General features: G+C 33.3%; 1 protein-coding gene across 1 annotated transcript; it reads left to right on the forward strand.

Annotated features, from left to right (window-relative positions):
- Positions 1–4,776: 4,776 nt before the first annotated feature.
- Positions 4,777–23,512, forward strand: LOC127409665 (dual specificity protein phosphatase 10-like). Its single transcript, XM_051644395.1, has 4 exons — positions 4,777–4,965; positions 8,741–9,585; positions 16,649–17,017; positions 19,787–23,512. The coding sequence occupies exons 2-4, from the start codon at positions 8,790–8,792 to the stop codon at positions 20,050–20,052; spliced, it is 1,431 nt and encodes a 476-aa protein (XP_051500355.1). The 5' UTR covers positions 4,777–4,965; positions 8,741–8,789; the 3' UTR covers positions 20,053–23,512.
- The last annotated feature ends 488 nt before the right edge of the window (positions 23,513–24,000 follow it).

Genomic DNA, 24,000 nt, shown 5'->3' on the forward strand with positions numbered 1-24,000 from the left:
CAAATGTCAAAGTTGCCAACAAGAAAAAGTGCCATATATATTATGTTGTGAAATATGGACAAAATATTAGAATAAATATTTAAACAATGTGTGCAAAAATAACATTTTTTACATGTGTTTACAATGAAAAGAATGGAAATGCAGTGACATTTATAGGCCTTGTAGGATACAGATAGTGACCACTAGGAGGTGCAAATGCTGCATTTTTAAAGCCTGATGTACTTTTAATAATGTCAGTGTTGAAAAAATTGTCCGACCCCACCAAAGGATGATACCAATTCAGATGTTGTTCTCAGGAACAACATTTTTAGTTGTTTTTGTTCCTGATACTACTACTTGATAGAGTACACTGAATTTTTTTTAAATTATTATTATTATTTGAATGGGGAAAATAATGTAATGCAACCATAAGATCCTGTTTAACCTTTAAGCTCAGATGGGCCCTGGAGAAAACATTTTAAAAAAAATATTTAGCACTAGAGTCTTGACCAACACAAAACAGATATCATTTGAAAGCTTACAAGCTCTGCTTTATGACCAAAACTGAACAAGTGCAGACAAATCAGAAGTGTTCAGTTTTGATAAAAAAATTAATAATAGTTGCACTGCACATATTATTGCAACCAGTATAAACATCAATCTGATCAAATAGCCATGTGTCATATGTTGTTGGAAATCTCTCAAAGAGCTAGAAAACATCCAGCCTATTTGATTTACTCACAGACAAAAATATAGCGAGTAATGTCTAAGTACATGTCTTTGACATACATGTTTCATGTGAACAGGTGTTGCTTATAAACCGCTTTTGGCTTATAACTTCACAGAACATAAACTATCACAAACTTTTATTTACATACATTATTTAGAGGATGTAATTATCTTTCAAACTAACCCACACACAAGGTAATCGGATACATAGATCATTAGATAATCCACTTGAAGCACAATGTTACATATGGCCACCAGGAGATGGCGCCAAATACATGACACAGACTCAATGATGACTCAAATGACACAGAATGAAACTCATTCTGTGATATCTCATTACTAAAATGATGTCTGTATGCTATGCAAACCTTTACTCATTGTGTTTGCATGTGTAATTAGTTCTAATGTACAATTATTATGTTTTATTTGTGTGGAGAGGCTGAGTTATAAGTCTTTAATTTTGGGTGTGCCACTGAAACAGGAAATCTTTAAAAACACCTTCAGAGCTTAAAGGGTTAAGTGTAAACTGTAAGTTACCTTAGCATGTATGTGGTGAAAAAGTATGTTTACTAAAATATTTCATTTTACTTTTATAAAAATTAAAGAGTTTATATCACAAATTACCTAACAATGTATGGTAAAATTACATATTTTCCGATTTTTGTAATTCAGGTTTGTAACTGTAAAACCATCACCCATCCCGTAAAACCTTAAACATCACTTTATGTTTAACTATAAAGTTCAGGCAACAAGAACTGCCAGTTATTTGTACTGTAAATTTAACGTAAAGATTTTGTCTGATGTTATCTTAACTCAGTCCAACTCTCCAAACATGTTGTATAACTGGCTTTAGACATCAGACAGATGGGTGAAACATGGTTTGAAACTAATCACAAACATCTCAGTCACGTGAAGCAGTTTTGCTCAGTGCCATCTGAACACTTATGCTCACCAAGATGTTCAGATGCTTCAGCAAACAAACTCTTTCACACCTAAATCATGTATAGAAATGAAGCTGACAGCAGAAATACTGAACTCTCTGGAGGCTTGTTTTTCAATACAGAAATATACTAAACAGGCAACACTTAGCACGACTGAACCCCAGCTATATAATTTGCATAAAGAAAATGTAGCTTCATATAGGTCGTTTTAGCATCTAGAGATTATTTTCACAACAAGTAAGCACATTAAAAACAGAGCATTACAGTGCAATTAAACGCAGCACAACAAATGCTAACATGTATAAATACTGCAGTTTAAATAATATCACTTCTTTCACATTATGATTTTTTTTTTTTTTTTATGGTAATGAGAATTTTGAGGGGAAAAAGAATGGCTAACACTTTAACTTTCATTAATGTGTCATAAAACATTATTTAATGCTTAAAAGATTGTAACATGAAAGTACAGGATATGAATCACAGTTTTATGACGCTTTCTATCTGTTTGAATAAAATAATGCAGCGATCTATTAAGCATTTAATATGTTGATATGTTTAATGTTATTAATGAAATGATTTACCAATGTGTCCATTAAATGTTATACATTTCATTGTACGTTTTATTAATAAACAGTTATTTAATATACAATATATATTTATACAATATAAAAAAAAAATGTATTTTGTTTTTACATTTGTTTTTTTTTTTAATACTGCATATTCTCTTTTTGTTGGATTTGCAAGAATATGTAATAAAATTCTGTATTTTGTATTTTTTTAATTTATTATCCTTGTTTTTAATTCAGGCTGATATATATATATATATATATATATATATATATATATATATATATATATTGAATAATAAAGGGAATAATGAATTACTGAGATTAAATAATAGGGAATAATAATTATTATATAGATATATATATATATGGAGATATATATATATATATATATATATATAGTATATATATTAAATAATGGAAAAAATATTTAAACATATGTTTATTCCCTTTTTTCAATTTTTTATTTTTAATTAATAAACAATTATTTTATATATATTTATTTATACACGATGTATATTTGTATAAATTACAATATAAATATATAAAAAATATAAAATAAAATACAATATAAAATATATTTAGTTTTAAACAAGTATATATTGCTCATTCTCTTTTTGTTGGACATGCAAGAATATTTAATTACATGTTTTATTTTATGATTTCTTTCCATTTATTATCCTTTATGTTCATGAGTTTGTTAATGTCTTTAATTAATGCTAATATATATATTTTCCCTTCTTTATTTTGAATTTATTTAATGTAGTTGTGGTGTGTAATATGTCCTGGATAGGTTTCCTGAGATACACCCTTATATCATATCTATGTAGGGTGCACTGATCTCATAGTGAAACAGGGCCTGAGCAAAACATGCAGCTCTGTAAAAGAGGATGTGGTTGTTCACTTCCTCTGCTTCTAAATATCACACCACATGACATCAGATTTTCCACTGAGAGAAACACTCATACACATATCTAAATATATTTTCATGCTTGTACTGGAGCTTTAAAAAAAGATCATCATCATTATTAGGAGAGTCTAAGTGTAAAAACGTTAGAAATCTCATATTAAATCACACATTATGTAATATGATTGCCAAATCCTTCTGTAATCTATTCGTCATACTTTGTGTTACAAGCACACACACACACACACACACACACACAAAATGCTAATATGTGTGGAATATTATGTAAACCACATACTATTTTAACATATTTGGAGTCACTCCCACTTTACAAATTAACAAAGGACTAACTGGTTATTTTATATATTTGCATGTTATTACATTATATAGCCTTTTGAGAGAACAAGGCCTCACGAGTACTATAAACTAAACTATGAACTGGCTCCATGTCATTCAAAAGAAAAAACAACTATCATTAATGTCATTAAATGTAGTAATACTCAAAAAATCATTAGGTTCATTTGCATTTCAAGTATGAATGTACATGAAACTACATTCATCAAAGTTCAATCAAATAACATTCTTACTGTTTAAATACAATATAATATAATGATCTGTTTTGTTTATATAGGCTTGGCAATATTTATTAATATTTATTATTAATTATTGAAATTTATTTGAAAGTTTAAACTATATTTTCTTTTTAATTAACTGAGAATATTTTTTATAAATATATATATATTGCATATATATATATATATATATATATATATATATATATATATATATATATGTGTGTGTGTGTGTTTATTAATTAAACATTTTAATTAATTTGCCAATGTTGCTACTAAATGTGTTAGAAATTGCATTGTATTATTTGAATGAATAAACATATACAATCAATATATATTTGTGAAAATCCATTTGTTTATAATATATATATATATATATATATTTCAATATATAAAATAAATACATATTTTTACATAAACTCAGTTTATACTGCATATTCTCTTTTTGTTGGACATGAGAGAATATTTAATTAAATTTAGTTTTTTTTTTCTCCTTGATGGTAATGAATATTTGTTACCTTTAATTTGTGCTGATGTAAATTTAATCTTTAATTAAAAATAATTAATGTCATATATAAAATAATGTCACGATGCAAAAAATATTTAAAATGTTTATTTAATCTTCATAAAGCAAAAATCTAAATTATTATTGCTTTTTAAAATTCTGGTGACGATTATGACCTGGACATGTCCTTGATAGGTTAAGTTATATTTGTTATAAAATATTATATTCTCTTTAAGTTGGACTGTAGGGATATTTTATTTAATTTTAGCATTTTTTTATATGTAATTTGAGTATTATGTAGTAATATTTCTTAATGTTTATTATGAATAATTGAAAGGTATTTCTCTTTTTATTTGTTTGAATTTAATTTAATTTTTAGCGCGGGGCCACAAATTCAGCGCGTTCACATTTGCGCGTGACTCTTTAAACCGGTTTCACCGAACTCTGTTCTGATTGGCCCTCAGTGACATCACCCTGCGCTTCGGCACACGCCCCTCTGGGTCAGTGTTGTGCTTCAAGAGCGCATGTCTGACGCCAGTGAGAAGCTCCATTGGTTCGGCTTCATGTCAGTCTGAAGTGAGACTAGTGCATAACCGCAAAAAACTCCAACTTTATCAGTGAAGAATACAGCAGCGCAAGACAGAAGGACGATGATGCGGGTCTCCAGCGCCGGGACCGGCTGATCGGGTCAGACTCATCGATAACAGTGATCTACAACCGATTTCTAATATTGGAAGGAAGGCATTTGAAAGCAAGCACCTTAAATGTAAGTCTGATGATCATATTCCCCTTTATAGAGTTAGTGTTTAGTTATTGCACAGTATTTGGATTGAGTAGATCTATAGTAGTCCCATCACCTACAGGCATATATGATGCTTTTTAGTATAGGGAATATAATATGTATAATAGGTGATTAGAAAATAGGCGTTCCTTTGCAAATTCCATATTTTGAGCTGTTTAGTCATTGTAGCCTATAGTACTTTTTGGATTGAATAGATCTATATAGTCTTATTCTATGGACATGTATGTAATGTTTCTTATAACAGGGTATATAATGTGTATATAAAAGGTTTAGAATGGATATCATGCTATTCCTATCATTTCCACTATTTAGAGTTGTTAGTAGTCATTGCACAGTAGTTGGATTGCATATATGATGCTTATATGATTGGAATGCAAATATGACATATATGATGCTTTTTATGATTATGTATACAATATAAATAATAGGCATTACAGTAATAGAATGTGTGCTATTCGTATCATATTTCACTATTGAGAGTTTAGTAATTGCACAGTATATTACATAGATAGATCTATATCATCCCGTCCCATAAAGACATACTATATGCTTTCTGATAGGGTATAAAATATATGTAATAGACTATTATAGAATGGGTGCTAATCCAATCATATTTCACTATTTAGATTTGGTTTGTAGTAGTTGAATACTATTTGGATGGCAGAATAGATCTATATAGTCCTACCCTATATAGAAATATATGTTTTTGATGATAGGGTGTACAAGATGTATAATAGTCGATTATAGGAAGGCTGCTATTCCTATCATTTATCACTATTTAAAATGGTTTAGTAATCACTGCACAAAATTTAGATTGCAGAATAGATCTATATAGTCCTACCCTATATAGACATACATATATGATGCTTTTTATGATAATGTAAAAAATATATAAAAGGCAATTATAGAATGTGTGCTATTTCTATTATATTTCACTATTTAGAGTTGGTTAGTAGTAGTTGCATACTATTTGGATGGCAGAATAGATCTATATAGTCCTACCCTATATAGACATATATGTTTTTTGATGAAAGGGTGTACAAGATGTACAATAAGTGATTATAGGATGGCTGCTATTCCTATCATATATCACTATTTAAAGTTGTTTAGTAATCACTGCACAAAATTTAGATTGCAGAATAGATCTATATAGTCCTACCCTATATGGACATATATGATGATTTTTATGATAATGTTATACATATAAAAGGTGATTATACAGCTGCTATTCCTATCATATTTGACTTTTTAGTAAGTTTAGTAATCACTGCACAATATTTTTATTGCAGAATAGATCCATATAGTCCTTCCCCATATAGACATACTGTATATGATGCTTTTTATGATAATGTATATTTTATATATATATATATATATATATATATATATATATATATATATATATGTTAGGAAATTATAGATTGTGTGCTATTCCTATCATATTTCACAATTTAGAGTTGTTTAGTAGTAGTTGCATACTATTTGGAATTGCGGAATAGATCTATATAGTCCTACCCTGTACAGATATATATGTTTTTTGATGATAGGGTATATAAGATGTATAATAGTTGATTATTTAAAATTGTTTAGTAATCACTGGACAATATTTAGATAGAAGAATAGATCTATATAGTATTACTCCATATAGACATATTTGATGTTTTGTATTATAATGTATGTAATGTTTATAATATGTCACTATAGAATCAGTCCTATTCCTGAGCCAGTAGAGGAGTCCTTAAAAAACTTAATTTGCCAGCATTACTGTTTTCAGTCATGTGTAGAGCTGAAGTTGTAATTAGACAAGTGCTGATAGATATGACAGGTGTGCCGTGCAAAGAATATAATCTGTAAATTGCATGCTTTGTCACCGCATGAAATAATGATGATGTCTGCCTTAGATGCAGAACCTTTCCATATTTTATTCTCAGCACGTCCACATGCCGTGTTTGGGAATGGGCTGTGTGCTCTTTTGAAATTCAATGGGGTCAGCAATTCGCTCTCTTTCATGGAGAGAATGCCCAGGCAATGAGGTACATGGCAGAGAAACATTCAAAATATAAATGTTGGTTAGAGAAATCTATAGGCGTACAGAGTGCACAGATGCTCTTTGATGATGCAGTGGTGTGCTGCTGCATTTCTTTTGCAGATATGTGGTTGATTTTGTCAGCAAGTTGCTGGAAAATTATTGATGGTGATGTTTGAAATTGTGTTAGTTTGTAATGTACAGTGGGGTCTGAGACCATGATTTCAACCTGGAAATATTTGTAATAATTTAGAAAAATGTAAATGTTTCCTTACTTTCACTGAAGCAAAGATGCTCTTTGGAATACTCTTAAATCATGTTGGATAACATCAGGTTTTGTTAATGCTGGCTTGAGAGCATGTTGTCAGGTGAAGTGTGTCATTTCTGCGCCATTAGCGTCAATAAACTGAATATTTGATTTCCCATCGTCTGCCATCTGCCACATGCAACTTTTCACTCAAATTGTTAAGCTGATAATATCATTTATTTAACAGTTTGGGTTCTTGAATCTAATTGGACAATAGACGTTCTTGGAGTGCTGATATTTTGTATAATGTATTATTACTGTAATTACGAAATGGGAGCTTAAAAGGTTCTGCTCTGAGCTGTTACAAAGTTATTTGTTTCTATGTATACACTCATAACGACAAAACAGCTTTGTTGTTGATAACAGCAAAGTATTTATCATTTCATTAATTCACCTCTATATGTTCTTGCAAAATCTTGAGGAACAAAGAAAGCACTCCAGGTAACAAGGGCATAACAAAATGGCACATCAAACAGAAATATACAGTATATATAAACTACCTTGACTGCAGAGGCCGTGCCAAATATGGTTCTTTTCTCATGACGTCACAACTGTCAAGTCGGAGCTTTCATAGAATTCAAAGTATCCAACTTTTAATTACGAGTTCTACGAAGATGTGAACTTTAAAAAAAAAAAAAAAAGAGGGAATGTCGTAGTTACGGTAATTTGGAAATGGCTTGAATGCACCGTGTGGTCATATCCACACTAATGCATTTTCATTTGAAAACGCAATGATTTCACTACATTTACACCGCTCATCCATACTGGAACGCCATTTTCCTCCACCGAAAACAGAGCATTTAGGAAACGCTCTCCATTACCGCATACTTTGGAAAATGATGACATTAGAAAACTAAAAACTGAGCTTTCAAACAAAAACGGATTAGTGTGGATGTGGCATGTGTTTGCATCATTCTAGACAGGTTGTTGATGTGTGTGTTGCTTGGTGGCATAAAACGGTTGGTCCTGCTTTGTCTTTGTTTTGAACTATTTTTGTTGGCGAAGAAAATAATCTATAAAAAAAAACTGGGCAAATGTGAACATTGCTACAATTCTGTTTGTTTGAAAACATTTTAGTTTCCAGTCTCCTACTGTAATCATTTTCCAAAGTATGCGGTAATGGAGAGCATTTTTTAAATGCTCCATTTTCGGTGGAGGAAAATGGCGTTCTAGTACGGACGAGAGGCGTAAACGTAGTAAAATCGAAAACAGAAACTTATTAGTGTGGACGCGGCCTAAGTTACACTATCAGCTTCTTGTTTCTAGAACTATCACACTTGCAAACCGCTCTTAATTTGTAATAAATATTTTTTGTATTAAATGCAGAATTGAAGCATTTTCACTTGTGATCTCAGACTGTATTTGTCAGTGCACTAACTAGCCTGTAATTATTCCTCTCTTCCAAGACTGGACATCTGACTTCTCTGTGGTGTGCCAGCCCTCTGTGGTCTCCCCATGCCTCCCTCTCCTCTTGACGACAGAATTGTGGTGGCGCTGCCAAGGCCGATACGACCTCAGGAACTCCAACTCTGCCTGGACACCAGCTACCTGGAAACCACCGTGGGCGCCGTCGGTAAGTCGACGGTAATCAAAAGCACCACTGTGGTGAAGATCCAGGCGACTAAGCTATCGTATATGCCCTCGTCCAGCGGCTCCACGCGCTCGCTCACGTGTGGATGCAGCAGTGCCAGCTGTTGCACGGTGACGACCTACGAGAAAGACGGACAGACCCAGAAACTGAGCCAGGTCAGTGCAAGCAGCCCCAACTTGAACTCCGGAGTCAGCTATGGCGTCCACGGAATTTCCCAAACGGCGATGGTGGGCCACAGCGAGGCCTACAGCGCACCCAGTCTCACCTCCAGCCTGGGCAGGGGTGGTTTGCGGGTCATCCACCCCAATGAGCTGGCCAAGAAGCTGACGCATTGCCCCATGGGCCACCCCATTGGCCCGGTGCCCGTCATTATTGACTGTCGGCCCTTTATGGAGTTTAACAAGAGTCATATTAGGGGTGCGGTGCACATCAACTGTTCAGACAAGATCAGTCGCAGGCGACTCCAACAAGGGAAGATCACGGTGTTGGATCTCATTTCTTGCCGTCAGAGTAAAGACTCCTTCAAGGGGATTTTTTCCAAAGACCTTGTGGTGTACGATGAAACCACGATAGACCCAGGGCGGTTAACGCCCTCTCAGCCCCTGCATGTGGTCCTGGAGTCTCTGCGAAGAGAAGGGAAGGACCCAATCGTACTTAAAGGTACTTTAAAATTTTTTATTTCATCCTTGGAGAGTTTTGGAACGTAGTTAAAGCTGAAGTGTGTAATTTCTGCACCACCAAACAGAAATGCAATAATTAACGTTGTTTTAAAAACATTGAATAAACAGATAGTCCCGCCCCCAACTCACGCCATTGGTCGAATCAGTGTAGTTGTCTTTTATGAGACGGGTCGCTCAAAAGAAAATTTACCAAATAATGGCTTACTTATAGTTGTCACTGCATATTAAGCTGGAATAGAAGAGAGTATTTTAACAACAAAAAAGTTACATACTTCAGCTTTAAAGTCCAGGTCTGTGAGCTTTGAGTTGTTCTACATGCTAGTGTACTTCGAAAAGTTTATAACATTAACTTTTGGCAGATATACACATTTAAAATGTACACACTTCATCTCCTGTGAAAACAGACCAAAAGCAAGTAGCAAATCCTGGTTCATGGCTGTGTCATAAACTAAAAGCTATTGAGCGCCACAGTCTGCTTCAGGAAGTAAAAATCCCACTCATTTTTTCCGTAGGTGAATCGATTTTTAACGATAACTTATAAAACTTTAACGTCAAACCTACCGTGAGCGGGGGCCTGGGTAGCTCAACGAGTAGGTTTGACACCTGGAGTCGTGAGTTCGAATCCAGGGCGTGCTGAGTGACTCCAGCCAGGTCTCCTAAGCAACCAAATTGGCCCGGTTGCTAGGGAGGGTAGAGTCACATGGGGTAACCTCCTCGTGGTCGTGATTATTGGTTCTCGCTCTCAATGGGGCGCGTGGTGAGTTGTGCGTGGATCGCGGAGAGTAGCATGAGCCTCCACATGCTGTGAGTCTCCGCTGTGTCATGCACAACGAGTCACGTGATAAGATGCGTGGATTAACGGTCTCAGAAGCGGAGGCAACTGAGACTTGTCCTCTGCCACTCGGATTGAGGTGAGTAACTGCGCCACCATGAGGACCTACTAAGTAGTGGGAACTGGGCATTCCAAATTGGGAGAAAAAAATATAAAAAACCTACCGTGAGCTCCGAGGTTGTTATTCAATGGTATATGCTTCTTTTGAAGCCCTCAGTGCATGTTTCTTCAAGCGTTATTTAACAAAAATCATGTTTAATAGCAGAATCCCTGGTGAAGAACTACACTACCCATGATGCAGCAGTGAAAAATCCACCAATCAGAGAATTGCGGCAAACAAAGTGCGCCAAAAGAGCTCTGCAGCAGCCGCCCACTTCCACTGTGATTGATGCAATCGAGTTGCTCTCCCTACACTCTTAAACTACTTTTATATTTGTATATATCTGAATATTTAGCAATAAAATTGAATTTCTGTAGTTATAATCAACAATTTAAATCAGTAGTTTTATATTTTTCCATTGTTTTTAATTTGATTACGTCATTTGTTTTCGCAGTGCTTCATGGGATTGTAGTTCATTACCTCTTATTTTGTCTTTTTGTCAGATTTTCTGAATTCTTTTTTGCTTCAAATCAAATTTTTTGATGTTGTGATTCACCTCAGAGCTGGTTGGTTTGGTTCATGACTTAGATTGAAAAAAATACAGAGATGGCTGAAAAAATCAGAGATGCTTTTCTTCAAATTTCCTCAAATTTAGAGTCCTATTCTCGTCATAACATTTGTGTTGCTCTTTTAATTTCAAAAACAGTCACATGAGTCCACGTAAAGCTTTCAGAAATAGAACTTGCTTAATTATTCATCTCTCGAAAAGACTGGTTATTCAACACATACTTTTAGTTTCACTGGCATATAAGCTTGATTGAACTAGTTCTGAATCTGAAACAAGAATCTGTAAAGATGACACCACACTCTAAGATATTTCTCTGCTTGGAATTTTCTGAATAATCATATGGGATTTCATATTTGATGTTATTAACCCATAGTGAACATAATCCTGAGTTATCTTGTATTACTTTTTACAGTGGTCCCTATCAACAAACTAGTTGTAAAGTATATCTTTTATGTTGTCAATTGATTGCACTTAAAGTTAAGAGGTATGAAATGCTTTCTGATTTTAGCTTGTTGACTGTTTGCATTGAGCATAATGCAGCACTGTGCAGCAGAACCCTCGGTGTGACGGCCATGTGCCATCGCACGCCTGCGCTCCTGTGGGCCTTGGCAGCCACTGATGGTAAAGAGCGAGCTGTATTCCAGCCTGCTACCATCTTTTCCTTGTTTGGCCAACAGAATTGCCAAAACCAAGTGAGCTGCCTACCTAGACAGCATGTTAAAGCATCATAGGCACTCCTGACGCAAAGACTGTTTCAAAAGATAGTAACATAGTGCTGCCTTTAAAGATACCTTGCTTAATTTCTAAGGCACAATCGTCCGTATCCTTCGCATAAGCTCAGTGAAAAATCCAAGTTGAGACAATGTCTCTTTTAAATATACTTTTATTTCATTCAGTACTACAAAATATCTATAAATGTATGCTTTTTGTGTTATGTATTTTTATGCTTATTCAACTATTGCAATTGATTCCAATAGAATTAGGCGTAAGCATGTTGCTAAGCAACAATGCGACACTCCAGTAAGCATAAAAATAAACAGCACGCAGTTTAAGTTTAGAATCAATATTTTCTAATCTTGGATTTTTATCTCACAGATCTTATTTTATTAGATTTTTTTTTGTATGTAGGATGCATGCGATGCAACCTTAGAATATGGCCAAAACAAGGTGTCTTAGAAGACAGCATGCATTTGTGTCAGAAGTGTGCCCATGATGCCTAGATAGGCAGCTCACTAGGTTTTGGAACAGAGCTAAACTCTTCTTATCTTGTTCTTTGTCTTTGTGTCTTTGTATAGTCACACGCTCTTTCGCTCTCTTTCGGTGTGTGCATGATAGTGAGTATAGCACTGCTCTCACAACATATTCACACCCCGAGATAAAAGCCGTTCTTTTGATAGAATCAGGTCTGTGCCTGAGTTTCCGTGCATGCCTCTAAATCTCTTGATAGGTCTGAGTCAGTGTTGTCCTAAATCTCATGGCTCTGCAGAAAAGGCCATTTATGAATTCACTCATTGATCTGTAAGATCTTGGCAAGAGCTTGACATTTGCATGAGATCTTGATCTTGATCTAAAAGGTAAAACATCTCATGATTATGTGACTTCACTCTTTATCTTGTCATTTTGAGATCGCATGGCCACTTCTAATCATTCGAGACATCTGCTCACTCGATATTTGCCAGTTTTTGAGTGGCAGACTTTGAGAACATCTGAGCAACCAAATGTAGCTTGTGTATCGCGCTGCTTCAATGCTGACATTTGGCAGCTTCGGGTTTTAGTCTTGAAGTTCAGCTCCAATTTAAAAGAGGTGCTCCTTAAAGAAACTGAATTGGATAACCTTAGCTAATGTACAGTTGCTCCCAGTATACATTTGGACACTTGATTCACACTTTAAGATGTCTGAATGTCATTGCATTAGATGACAAAATATCAAAACAGGTATCATTTATTTTCTAAGAAAGTTAGCACAAGCACACAGAGCCCCTTAGAGGACAGGGATGGTGTTTCTTCTGAAATACTTTTGCAATTATTTTAGGTTCTCTCACAATAGATTAATCATGTTGTTACTACAGTAACCATAGCTGAACTATATACTTAAAAAACAGCTCTTTGGCTGAACTTGATTCAGTCATGGACAGTGGTTCCACATGTTTGAAATGAGTTTTCTGAACTCAAAATTCCTATGTAATCTCAACACAAACACTTTGTGTAGAAAGAACCCAGTTGAATTGAGTAAACCCAGCAACATTAGACGTGTTAGTGTAACCCAAATAAATTTATTTTATTTCTTTATGTACTAACTAGTGAAAGTGAATGTTTGCGTGCTAAATGCATGCTGGTTGGAAGCTTTTCAGAGTGTAGTTTAGTAACTATATTATGGTTAGCAAAGCAATTGCAATCAATTTCATGCGTGACATCTATATGTGCTCATCGTTAGATCAAGCTCCACTCTTCATCATAATGATAACCCCTAAAACCCCAACATAACAAAACATCAAACAATAACAAGTATCCCCCTTTATTTTCATCTAGCATTAAAACTCATAAAATAACATTTCATTTGGCTGAACTTAAAATTACCGTGTAAACCCAACTTGAATACTTTGAGTAAATAGAGTACAATAATCCTCTCCCTGTCCTCTAAGAGGAAGCACATTTTTCAAGCAAAACTGTTTTAAATGATAAAACGGTTGAAAGTGATGTGGATGAGGTTGTGGTGAGCTTAAAGAGATGGAAACATTCACCCTTCACTCCCAGTTAAGGGGTCATTTATGAACCTTGTGGTTTTCTAAAAATAAGCAACAGTTAGAGGTTCTTTCCTGTGAGTGATTAATGAGTGATTGTATCACACCACAGAAACCCCCTTCACTGAATACAGCACTCTTATAGCCTCAATACAGTGTCGTTATGAGAGTTTGTCTTCTGATTTATGATCCTGAATGGTTGTCACAACGAGTCAGAGCATCTGTACAGGTATTCCCCTTTGGATGATGTCAGCTCGTGCAGAGAGACTCTGGCGGGGCGGAAGGGAGTTTTGATAACAGGTGGTACAGGTTTCACATTTGACTAACTGAAATTCAACGGATGACATCTTCCCACCCTGTATTCATCAGATAAATGTTAGTTGAGGGAGAACAAACATATTAAGTGAATTATGTTTTCTCAGTGATCGTTTTGCTTGTAGCTGATATTTGTTCAGTGTTGTTTGTGTTACTGTTATTTGCTTGAGGGCATTGTTACAGTAGTATGGGTTTGCCAATATGAAAACTCTTAAAATAAGTTGGAAAAGTAGAAGAAAAATTTCCTCTGGTCTATATATTATATTATATTATATTATATTATATTATATTATATTATATTATTATGATATTATATTATTTTATATTATATTATTGATATTATATTACATTATATTATATTACATTACATTATATTGTATTATATTATTATTATATTATATTACATTACATTATATTATTTTATATAACATGATATTATTTTATATAACATTATATTATTTTATATTATATTATTATTATATTACATTATATTATTTTATATAACATGATATTATTTTATATTATATTATTATTATATTACATTACATTATATTATTTTATATAACATTATTATTATTTTATATAACATTATATTATTATTATATTATATTATTATTATATTATAGTACATTATATTATTTTATATTATATTATTATTATATTACATTACATTATATTATTTTATATAACATTATATTATTTTATATTATATTATTATTATATTACATTACATTATATTATTTTATATAACATTATTATTATATTATATTACATTATATTATTTTATATAACATTATATTATTTTATATTATATTATTATTATATTATATTACATTATATTATTTTATATAACATTATATTATTTTATATTATATTATTATTATATTATATTACATTATATTATTTTATATTATATTATTATTATATTATATTACATTATATTATTTTATATAACATTATATTATATTATTATTATATTATTATGATATATTATATCACATTATATTATTTTATATAACATTATATTATATTATCATTATATATATTATTATTATTGATATTACATTATATTATTTTATATAACATTATATTATATTATATGACATTATATTATTTTATATTATATTATTATTATATTATATTACATTATATTATTTTATATAACATTATATTATATTATTATTATATTATATGACATTATATTATTTTATATTATATTATTATTATATGACATTATATTATATTATTATTATATGACATATTATTTTATATTATATTATTATTATATTATATTACATTATATTATTTTATATAACATTATATTATTATTATTATTATATTATATGACATATTATTTTATATTATATTATATTATATGACATTATATTATATTATTATTATATGATATATTATTTTATATTATATTATATTATATTATATGACATTATATTATATTATTATTATTATATTATATTATATTATTGATATTATATTACACTATATTATATGTTATTATATTATATTACATTATATTCTATTATTTCATATAAAATTATATTATATTATATTACATTATATTATTTTATATAACATTGTGTTATATTATATAAAATTTGTAATAAAATAAAATAAAAATGATAAACAATTATACTTATATTAATTATAAATGAAAACATTGTGGAAAAATGATCAGATACAGTATTTGATAAGCACTGACTAACCTCAGAAGATCTTATTATCATTCAGTATGTAAATATGACAGATCTGTTACCCGATATAGAATTTGTTCAACCTGAAATGCAAATTGTATGCAAATGTTTTTAAGTTCATTGTGTTTGTCACCTTCATGAAAGGTGAACAGTGAAAAGAGCAGCACATTTTTCACCTAAAATCAAAAGAAACAAATATATTTTGCTTAAAAAAAAAAAGAAGCCTATTTAGAAAATAAAAAAATAAAATCTGCACTGTGACATTATTTACATTATTACTGTAATTAAAACAGATTTTATTCTCATTACTGTGTTGCAAAAATAATTATGGCATATTATTTAAATGGTAAAGTAATTATAAATTATGACCATATTTGTTGTTAAACACTCAAACACATTACGAGAGGCAAATGTGCTTAATTGTCATAAAAATAATGTTAATGTAAAAAAACATAATGATCCTAAAAATAGGCTTTATTTTCTTTGTGTAAAATATAATTTTTCATTTTTTTTTTTTGATTTTGGGGTAAAATGTTTTGTTAGATTCACCCATAAACGATAACTATATCTAAAAATAAGGATTTATTTATTTGTTAGCAGTTTATATGTATTATCCATTACATTGCACATTCATGCTTTAAAGGAATATTCCGGGTTCAATACCAGTTAAGCTCAATCGACAGCATTTGTGGCATAATGTTGATTACCACAAAAATGTATATCAATAATATCAGTGTCAAGTGTTCTTTGTTTACTTGTTTGTGTTTGCCTCCTACAGGAGGTCTCGCTGGTTTCCGTCAGAATCATGATGATCTATGTGAACACTCTCTCCACCTGGAGGAAGGGCAGGACGGCAGTACCACAGTGGGCCTGTCGGGGGCGCTACCTCACTCTCTGCCCTCCACACCTGATATAGAGAACGCCGAGCTGACGGCCATCCTCCCCTTTCTGTTCCTCGGTAACGAGCGAGACGCTCAAGATCTGGAGCAAATGCAGCGAATGAACATCGGTTACATCCTGAACGTCACCACACACCTGCCGCTGTTTCATTATGACCTTGGACTCTTCAACTACAAGCGTTTGCCCGCCACTGACAGCAACAAACAGAACCTGCGGCAGTACTTCGAGGAGGCCTTCGAGTTTATAGGTATGACTTCAGTTTACATCTAGTGGTTATGTGGTAGAAATATTAATATGAATATAAATGTCTTTCAAATAGCACTTAAATAGACAACTCATATATCAAATGAAAGCTCTCAGACTGTACAGTTAATATGATTTCTGTAAGTCATCAAATGCAAACGTCTCTTTCATGCTCCGATAACTGCTGTTGTAAGCCCCAAGTAGCCAAAAACTTTATATCAGCTTTTTCTAAAAAGTGAGTCTTTTTTTTACTTGTCTGTGAGCTTGCTTGTGTGAATAATCCAATGTTATATCTTAGATGTCCAGAACAAAATATGCAGTCTAGCAGGAAAAGCATGCTAAACAAATCATCAGAAAAATGTGTCTTTGACTATTGATGATGACATGTAATATTATCACAAAGGGGAGGATCTCAGCTTTCTAATGACACCTAGATTGAGCTTCTAGTCCACTCAGAGGCCGAGATATTCTATGAAACATCAAGGGTGGTGCTTGAACTGAAAATTAGACTGAATGTCTATGGACGAGCACATCTGTGAGGGCTAAAATGTGTTAGAGCGCCACCTACATTTCAGATCTGTATATTGTGATGGAAGGTGATAGAGGGAAAAAACTTTTTTCTAGTGCTTGCTGCCATCTAGTGGAATGAAATGAGACTTTTTGCAGGGAGATATAGTGAACAGAACCAGAATTACATGTTGACAAATTTAGGACAACAAAAAAAACTAGTTTTTTACTTTCTGTTTATCAAAAGATTGCAAACATAAACAATATTATTTATGGATTGTTGGAGTTTTTTATTTTTTATTTTCTGTAAAATGAGACCAGTTTTTTGCAATTAGTCAACAGCATGTGTGAATGTTGAGCTTTTAAATTTGAGTGTGAAAAATTGCAGCCCAAAAATGGGTTTGAGGGGCCGTTCACAACAAATGCTTTTTGCGTTCATCTGCACTGTTTTTTTTTTACCTGTTTGTCTATGCAAACGTGCTAGACGGACGTCTTTTACCGTTGTCATACTGTTTTTTTTAGCATCTTGTGAATGACCCCTGTATTTTTAAGACACATTTTTAAGGCGTCAATTGAAAAGCGCGTCACGAGACACCTGCGTTCAGTTCTGTTCGTTGCGCTGTGTTTTTTTACGCAAGAATGTGTTCAGCCCCTAAGATTTTTGCATTGTGACATTGTTTACATGACAATTAAACATTCATATTCTCAATCCTGTAATGTCTCTGGATGTGTCACTTTTTAAACCTTTTAGTTTTACTCACAGGTACTCATAGGCTCCATATGGGTGGGGGAGGGTTTAGGGTATCTGCTGCCTGTCAGGAACAAACCGAGGCCCCTTTGTGCAATGGGCATCTTTTTTTTAGTGTCTCACACAAGATCAGCACATTTTGAACACCTCATGTCAATTTAAAAACAGGTTTCGAGGCACAAGCGTTCTGTTCCTTTCATTGCACTGCCATATGTTTTTTAACGCAAAAACATGTTTGGTTTGAACAGCACCTAATATGGCTATTTTTACTGTATTACAGTTAACATTACAGTAACACAATGTTTTTTTTTTTATTTAAATCTATTAAAATTACAGGCAATACATTAAATGATACCATGACTTATAAATAAATTTAAATTACCAATACATAATTAAGTACACAGTGTAATTTGAAATGAAAGTATAAATAATATATCATTTTTTCACATTACAGTAATGAGAATGACGGGGTTTTTTTGCATCACGGTAATGAAAATAATGGTTTCTTTATGTGAAAATATTAATTCTTTCTTTTGATTTTGGGGCGAAGTATGATCCTGACACACTCTCGGCAGGTTATGTCTAGGTGGCGCTTATTTGCGACGCAGATGTTTTCAGGCCTAATTTTGTTATTTTATGTATCATAAATGCAAAAGTGATGGTGTTCTATCAAATGTTGAGATTCTAAGCTTTCAAGTGATACCACATATGCATAATATATGTATCCGGGGACTTTTTTTTTTCTCCCAATTTGGAATGCCCAATTCCCAGTGCGCTCTAAGTCCTCGTGGTCACGTAGTGACTCGCCTCAATCCGGGTGGTGGAGGACGAATCTCAGTTGCCTCCGCGTCTGAGACCGTCAATCCGCGCATCTTATCACGTGACTTGTTGAGCGTGTTACCGCGGAGACATAGCACGTGTGGAGGCTTCACGCTATTCTCCGCGGCATCCACGCACAACTCACCACGCGCCCCACTGAGAGCGAGACCCACATTATAGTGACCATGAGGAGGTTACCCCATGTGACTCTACCCTCCCTAGCAACCGGGACAATTTGGTGGCTTAGGAAGCCTGACTGGAGCGTCTTTACTCGCTGAGCTACCCAGGACCCTATCCGGGGACTTCGTGATATAGCGCCCCCCATCTAGACTTTAAGCGGGGTTCTAAAAGTAGGCGTTTATCTTTTTAAGCAAAATATTTTTTCCCCTTTTGATTTTGGGGTGAAATATTTTCATGAGATTCACCTTGAGATTTTACAGCATAGCGACTTGGATAAATTTTTCGGTAATGGAAATACTTGCCCGTTTATTATATGCTTCAACATATCCTTCAGGGAAATACTGATTTCATTATGTAGATATTGTATGGCAATATTACTCTTCCTAAACGCCAGTAATCCAGCCCTGTAGACTGAACAACTCCATCATGTTCAATGACTTTATCTCTTCTCATATGAGGCTTTTCAATTTGTGCTCAAGGTCTTTTGATGTTTAAACTGGTTCATTTTTCTCTCAACAGAAGAAGCCCATCAGGCCGGACGGGGTCTCCTCATCCACTGCCAGGCTGGCGTGTCGCGATCGGCCACCATAGTCATCGCTTACCTGATGAAACACACCTGGATGACGATGACGGACGCCTACAAGTTCGTCAAATCCCGACGGCCGATTATCTCCCCCAACCTCAACTTCATGGGTCAGCTTTTAGAGTTCGAAGAAGACCTTAATAACGGCGTCACTCCACGTATACTCTCGCCCAAACTCACCGGCGTTGAGACTGTTGTATAGTTTGGTAAGAGAGGCCTACGAGGTGTTATACAGTCAGTAAAAGAGGATCTTTTTTGGGCAAAAGGAGGATTTCCAAGCAGAAAATCCTTTAACATTGCCATTTTAAGGCAATTTAACATCATTGTCAACCCATATGGATGAGACTGTTTGGACAAGGGTTGAACAGAGGATGAGGAAAATGCAAAACAAACCGTCTTTTGCTGTCCGGTCCTGTTTAAGACAAACACTGTGATGCGGTCATACGTTGGTTATTCGGCCGCTGGTGCTGCCTGAAGCCCCCAAACGAGTCTGGCTTTTCGCCTGTCTGAAAAGATGAAGGCTTGTTTGTTGTTCCAACGTTCTTATTCTATTTTTATACAGGAGAGCGACCACTGGCGTGGTCATGACCCGCTAACAGTGGCTTCACTGTGCAATAATTTCAGAGTGGAATGCAACCAGAGGCGTGATGTGTATATATATATAAAGACTTACAGGCGACCTAGTTTTATACATTATTTTTGTGTTATTCTTATCGATCTTTTCATTCGAGTTCAGTTTAGCGGTGATCATCTGTTTAGCAGATGATCTGTATGACGTCATCAAAGCATTTATCATGCATAAAAACACCCCAAACCAGCTTTATGTACTGTATGTTTGTGGCTGTGTGTGTATTTGTCATTGTTTTTATCACGGACAATCAGGTCAACTTGTTTTGCAATTTCGTTTGAAAGTCCATTAAAGGAATATTCCGGGTTCAATACAAGCTGAGCTCAATCGACAACCTTTGTGGCATAATGAAATAATAATTTCGACTCATCCCTCCTTTTCTTTAAAAAAGCAAAAATTGAGATTACAGTGTGGCAGTTACAATGGAAGTCAATGGGATCAGTGTGTAAATGTTAAAATACTCACTGTTTTAAAAGTATAGCCACACGACATAAACAATATGTGTGTTAACATGATGTTAGTGTGATAACCGCATCTGTGTAAAGTTATAGCCAATTTTACAACTTCACATTTTTGCCTTTACACCCTCCATAAATTGGCCCCATTGACTTCCACTGTAAGTGCAACGAGTCAAAATACATTTTTGTGGTTATCAACATAATGCCACAAATGCTGTCGATTGAGCTTAACTTGTATTGAACCCGGAATATTCCTAAAATAATAAACTACTGCATGACTACTAAAAGCATATGGACAACTATAAAATGTACTCTGTTGCTATGATATCATCTATATATAGTTAAAAGCATTTGCTTGAAGTATAAAGAAATAATTCACCCAAAAATAAAGATTCTGTCATCATTTATTCACCCTTGTGTCGTTTTAAGACTTCTTGATGTGAAGCCTTAATAGCTCTAGTCCCCGTTCACTACTATTGCATGGAAAAGAGCAGCCAAAACATTCTGCAAAATGTCTCTTTTTGTGCACCACAGAAGACAGAAAGTCATACGGGTTTAGAATAACACGATGGTCAGTAAATGATCGCCAAATCTGACATTTTTTTGGGTGAGCTATCCCTTAAAGTCACCATCGCACATTGAGTCTGTTTGATGTTTTCAATATTCAAGCGTGTGTATGAAAGAGAAACGTATCTAATGTATATTGCTCTTGTGTGTATGTGTATGTTTTCTGTTTGAAGGATTCACTGTGCTCCAGTTCAGGTGAAATGCCCTTTCACGACCTCAAGCTGGCCAGACGGTTTGAAACCAGACAGATATGTCGTAGTGAATTTCCATTTTTATGCTCACACGTCAAACTTCGCTTCAGTGATGATAATAATAGTGCCTCTATTGGTGCCTTAACTCACGATAAACTCTTTTTGTTTTACTTTTTGTTTGTTTGTGACTGTGTTAAAGGGGATGGCTTTAAAATGAGAATTTCTTTGTAAGCATCATGGACGTCTTTGTGTTTTTAATGTGTTACTGATCTCAACATTATTGATGTAGGCTATTTACACGTCATTCTAAATCAGGGGTAAGTTCTTATTTCTCATAAAATAACTAAAACGCTGTGAAATAACAAAACTCTGGGCTGGTCTAAATATTTAAATTCAAATGGTAAAAGATAACCATTTAGTACGGTGTTATTAGTGTGCAACCTGTCAAAATCTCTTTGCAAAATTGATAAAAATGTTTTAATATTCAGCTTTTACACTTCCTGCACTTTGGCTGATAATTTGCATATTACTGCTTTTGTTTAATTAAGAGGTAGTACACCTTAAAGTAGTGCTAGTTTGATGGGTTACACTTCAGTGTTACCTTGAACAGTTTAAATAACATTATTAGTGTGTTTTTTAATGTTCAGTACTGATACAATATCCAGAAAAAATGGTGGCCAATAATGTCGATAGCCTTTATACATAACACCGTAACTATTTAAAATAGTTACAAGATATTTCTGGTCTCTTATCAATAATAAAATATCTATGTAAAATTGGTCTCTTATTGATGATAATAATATTATTTAATTATAATTAATGTAAAAATAATAACAACAAAACAATAATAAATAATATTAATATTGTTGTTATAACTTATTGTTTTGTTGATTGTTATTAAATTAATTATAAAATTATAATATTAAATAATTATAATTAATTTAACATAAATAATAATACTATTATTATTATTATTATTATTAAAGTAATAATAGCAATTATTATAAGTAATAATAATAAGTTAATATTATTATTAATAATAAAATATATTATTGTCATTAATACTACTACTACTAATAATAATTAAAACCCGGAAACCCTATTAATCTCTATACTCACTTTTTTATACTTAATTTTATTAATTAGACTTTACATACAGCTGTCAAATAATCAGAAAACCACCTACATGTTCACTTGTTTCTCTTTCTTAGTTCTTCCTGCAGCTTCAACCTCCTATAAACCAACAGAATATATCATTAAATTAAAATGTTGGATGATAATAACTGAATGCAAAGCACATTTTTAATATTGAAATATATTGCTTCTAAGCTTTTCTGCATATTTACTGCTACAAAAGGTGCAACAATTCTGTAACACTGACGTTCACCTGATGTAAAATGTAACTTGCAGTCTCTTTATGTTTAAATGATTGTTTTATGTCCCTTTTTTGTAACACTGTGTTTTTTTACGAGTGCGACCCAGAACATCGGACTCCGGTTTTAAGGATTTAAAGGGCAAAAAATGTTTCTGGGTACACTCATCAAAATATGGGACTTTTGCAGCTCTTTCCAGAGATTTGCCAATGGATCTCTATGCATTGTTTATATGTTTTGCACTGACTTTTAAAAAGCTGTTTATTTTTATTTATTATTTTTCCCACAAAGGTGCTATAACGCTGGAGGCCTTCCACACTGTTTGCATGACCTGCTTTGGTAAAGTCTCTTCCTGTGAGCCGAGCGCTCTATTTAAATGTCAGAGTTGAAAACAGTGTTATTTTCTAATGTGGGGTTTGGAAATAAACAACAAAAACAGAAACAATTTTGAATTAATTTGTTTTTTTAATCAAAGGGTTTTAGGGTTAGGACAGCATCCCTGGTGTCCTCGCGGTGCGATGGGGTTTGGGTTAGGTAGTTTTAGGGTTAGGGGTTAGAGAGGAGTGCCTAGGGTTAGGCACTCCCCTCCTGGTCCGGGGCACGAGGGGGGGGGGGGGCTCCCTCTCTTCCGAAAACACTCAAAGTGAGAAAAGAAAATCATGTTAAATCATGCAAAAACACCACCTACACTTTCTTCAGAGAATGTAAAAGAGTCGACGTAACACAAATTTTCTAATCTTCTAAATAAATTATTCAAAAATACATTATAAATGCAATTCACACAAAACAATTACTTTAATACACCTCTTCTATGCTGAACATTTGTAAAATTTTCTGGGGTTTCACTTAAAAAATTTCATGTTTTGTAACCGTCCAGTGATAGTAAAATTAATACATAATTATCTCAGTAAAAGCTGAAATTCATGAATGAGT

Source organism: Myxocyprinus asiaticus, chromosome 19 (assembly GCF_019703515.2).
Source record: "Myxocyprinus asiaticus isolate MX2 ecotype Aquarium Trade chromosome 19, UBuf_Myxa_2, whole genome shotgun sequence".
NCBI classification, from domain to species: domain Eukaryota; kingdom Metazoa; phylum Chordata; class Actinopteri; order Cypriniformes; family Catostomidae; genus Myxocyprinus; species Myxocyprinus asiaticus.

Coding starts and splice junctions, on each gene's coding strand:
- LOC127409665 (XM_051644395.1), top strand. CDS start 8,790: ATGCCTCCCTCTCCTCTTGACGACAGAATTGTGGTGGCGCTGCCAAGG. Junction 9,586..16,648: donor GGACCCAATCGTACTTAAAG/GTACTTTAAAAT, acceptor TGCCTCCTACAG/GAGGTCTCGCTGGTTTCCGT. Junction 17,018..19,786: donor GGAGGCCTTCGAGTTTATAG/GTATGACTTCAG, acceptor TTCTCTCAACAG/AAGAAGCCCATCAGGCCGGA.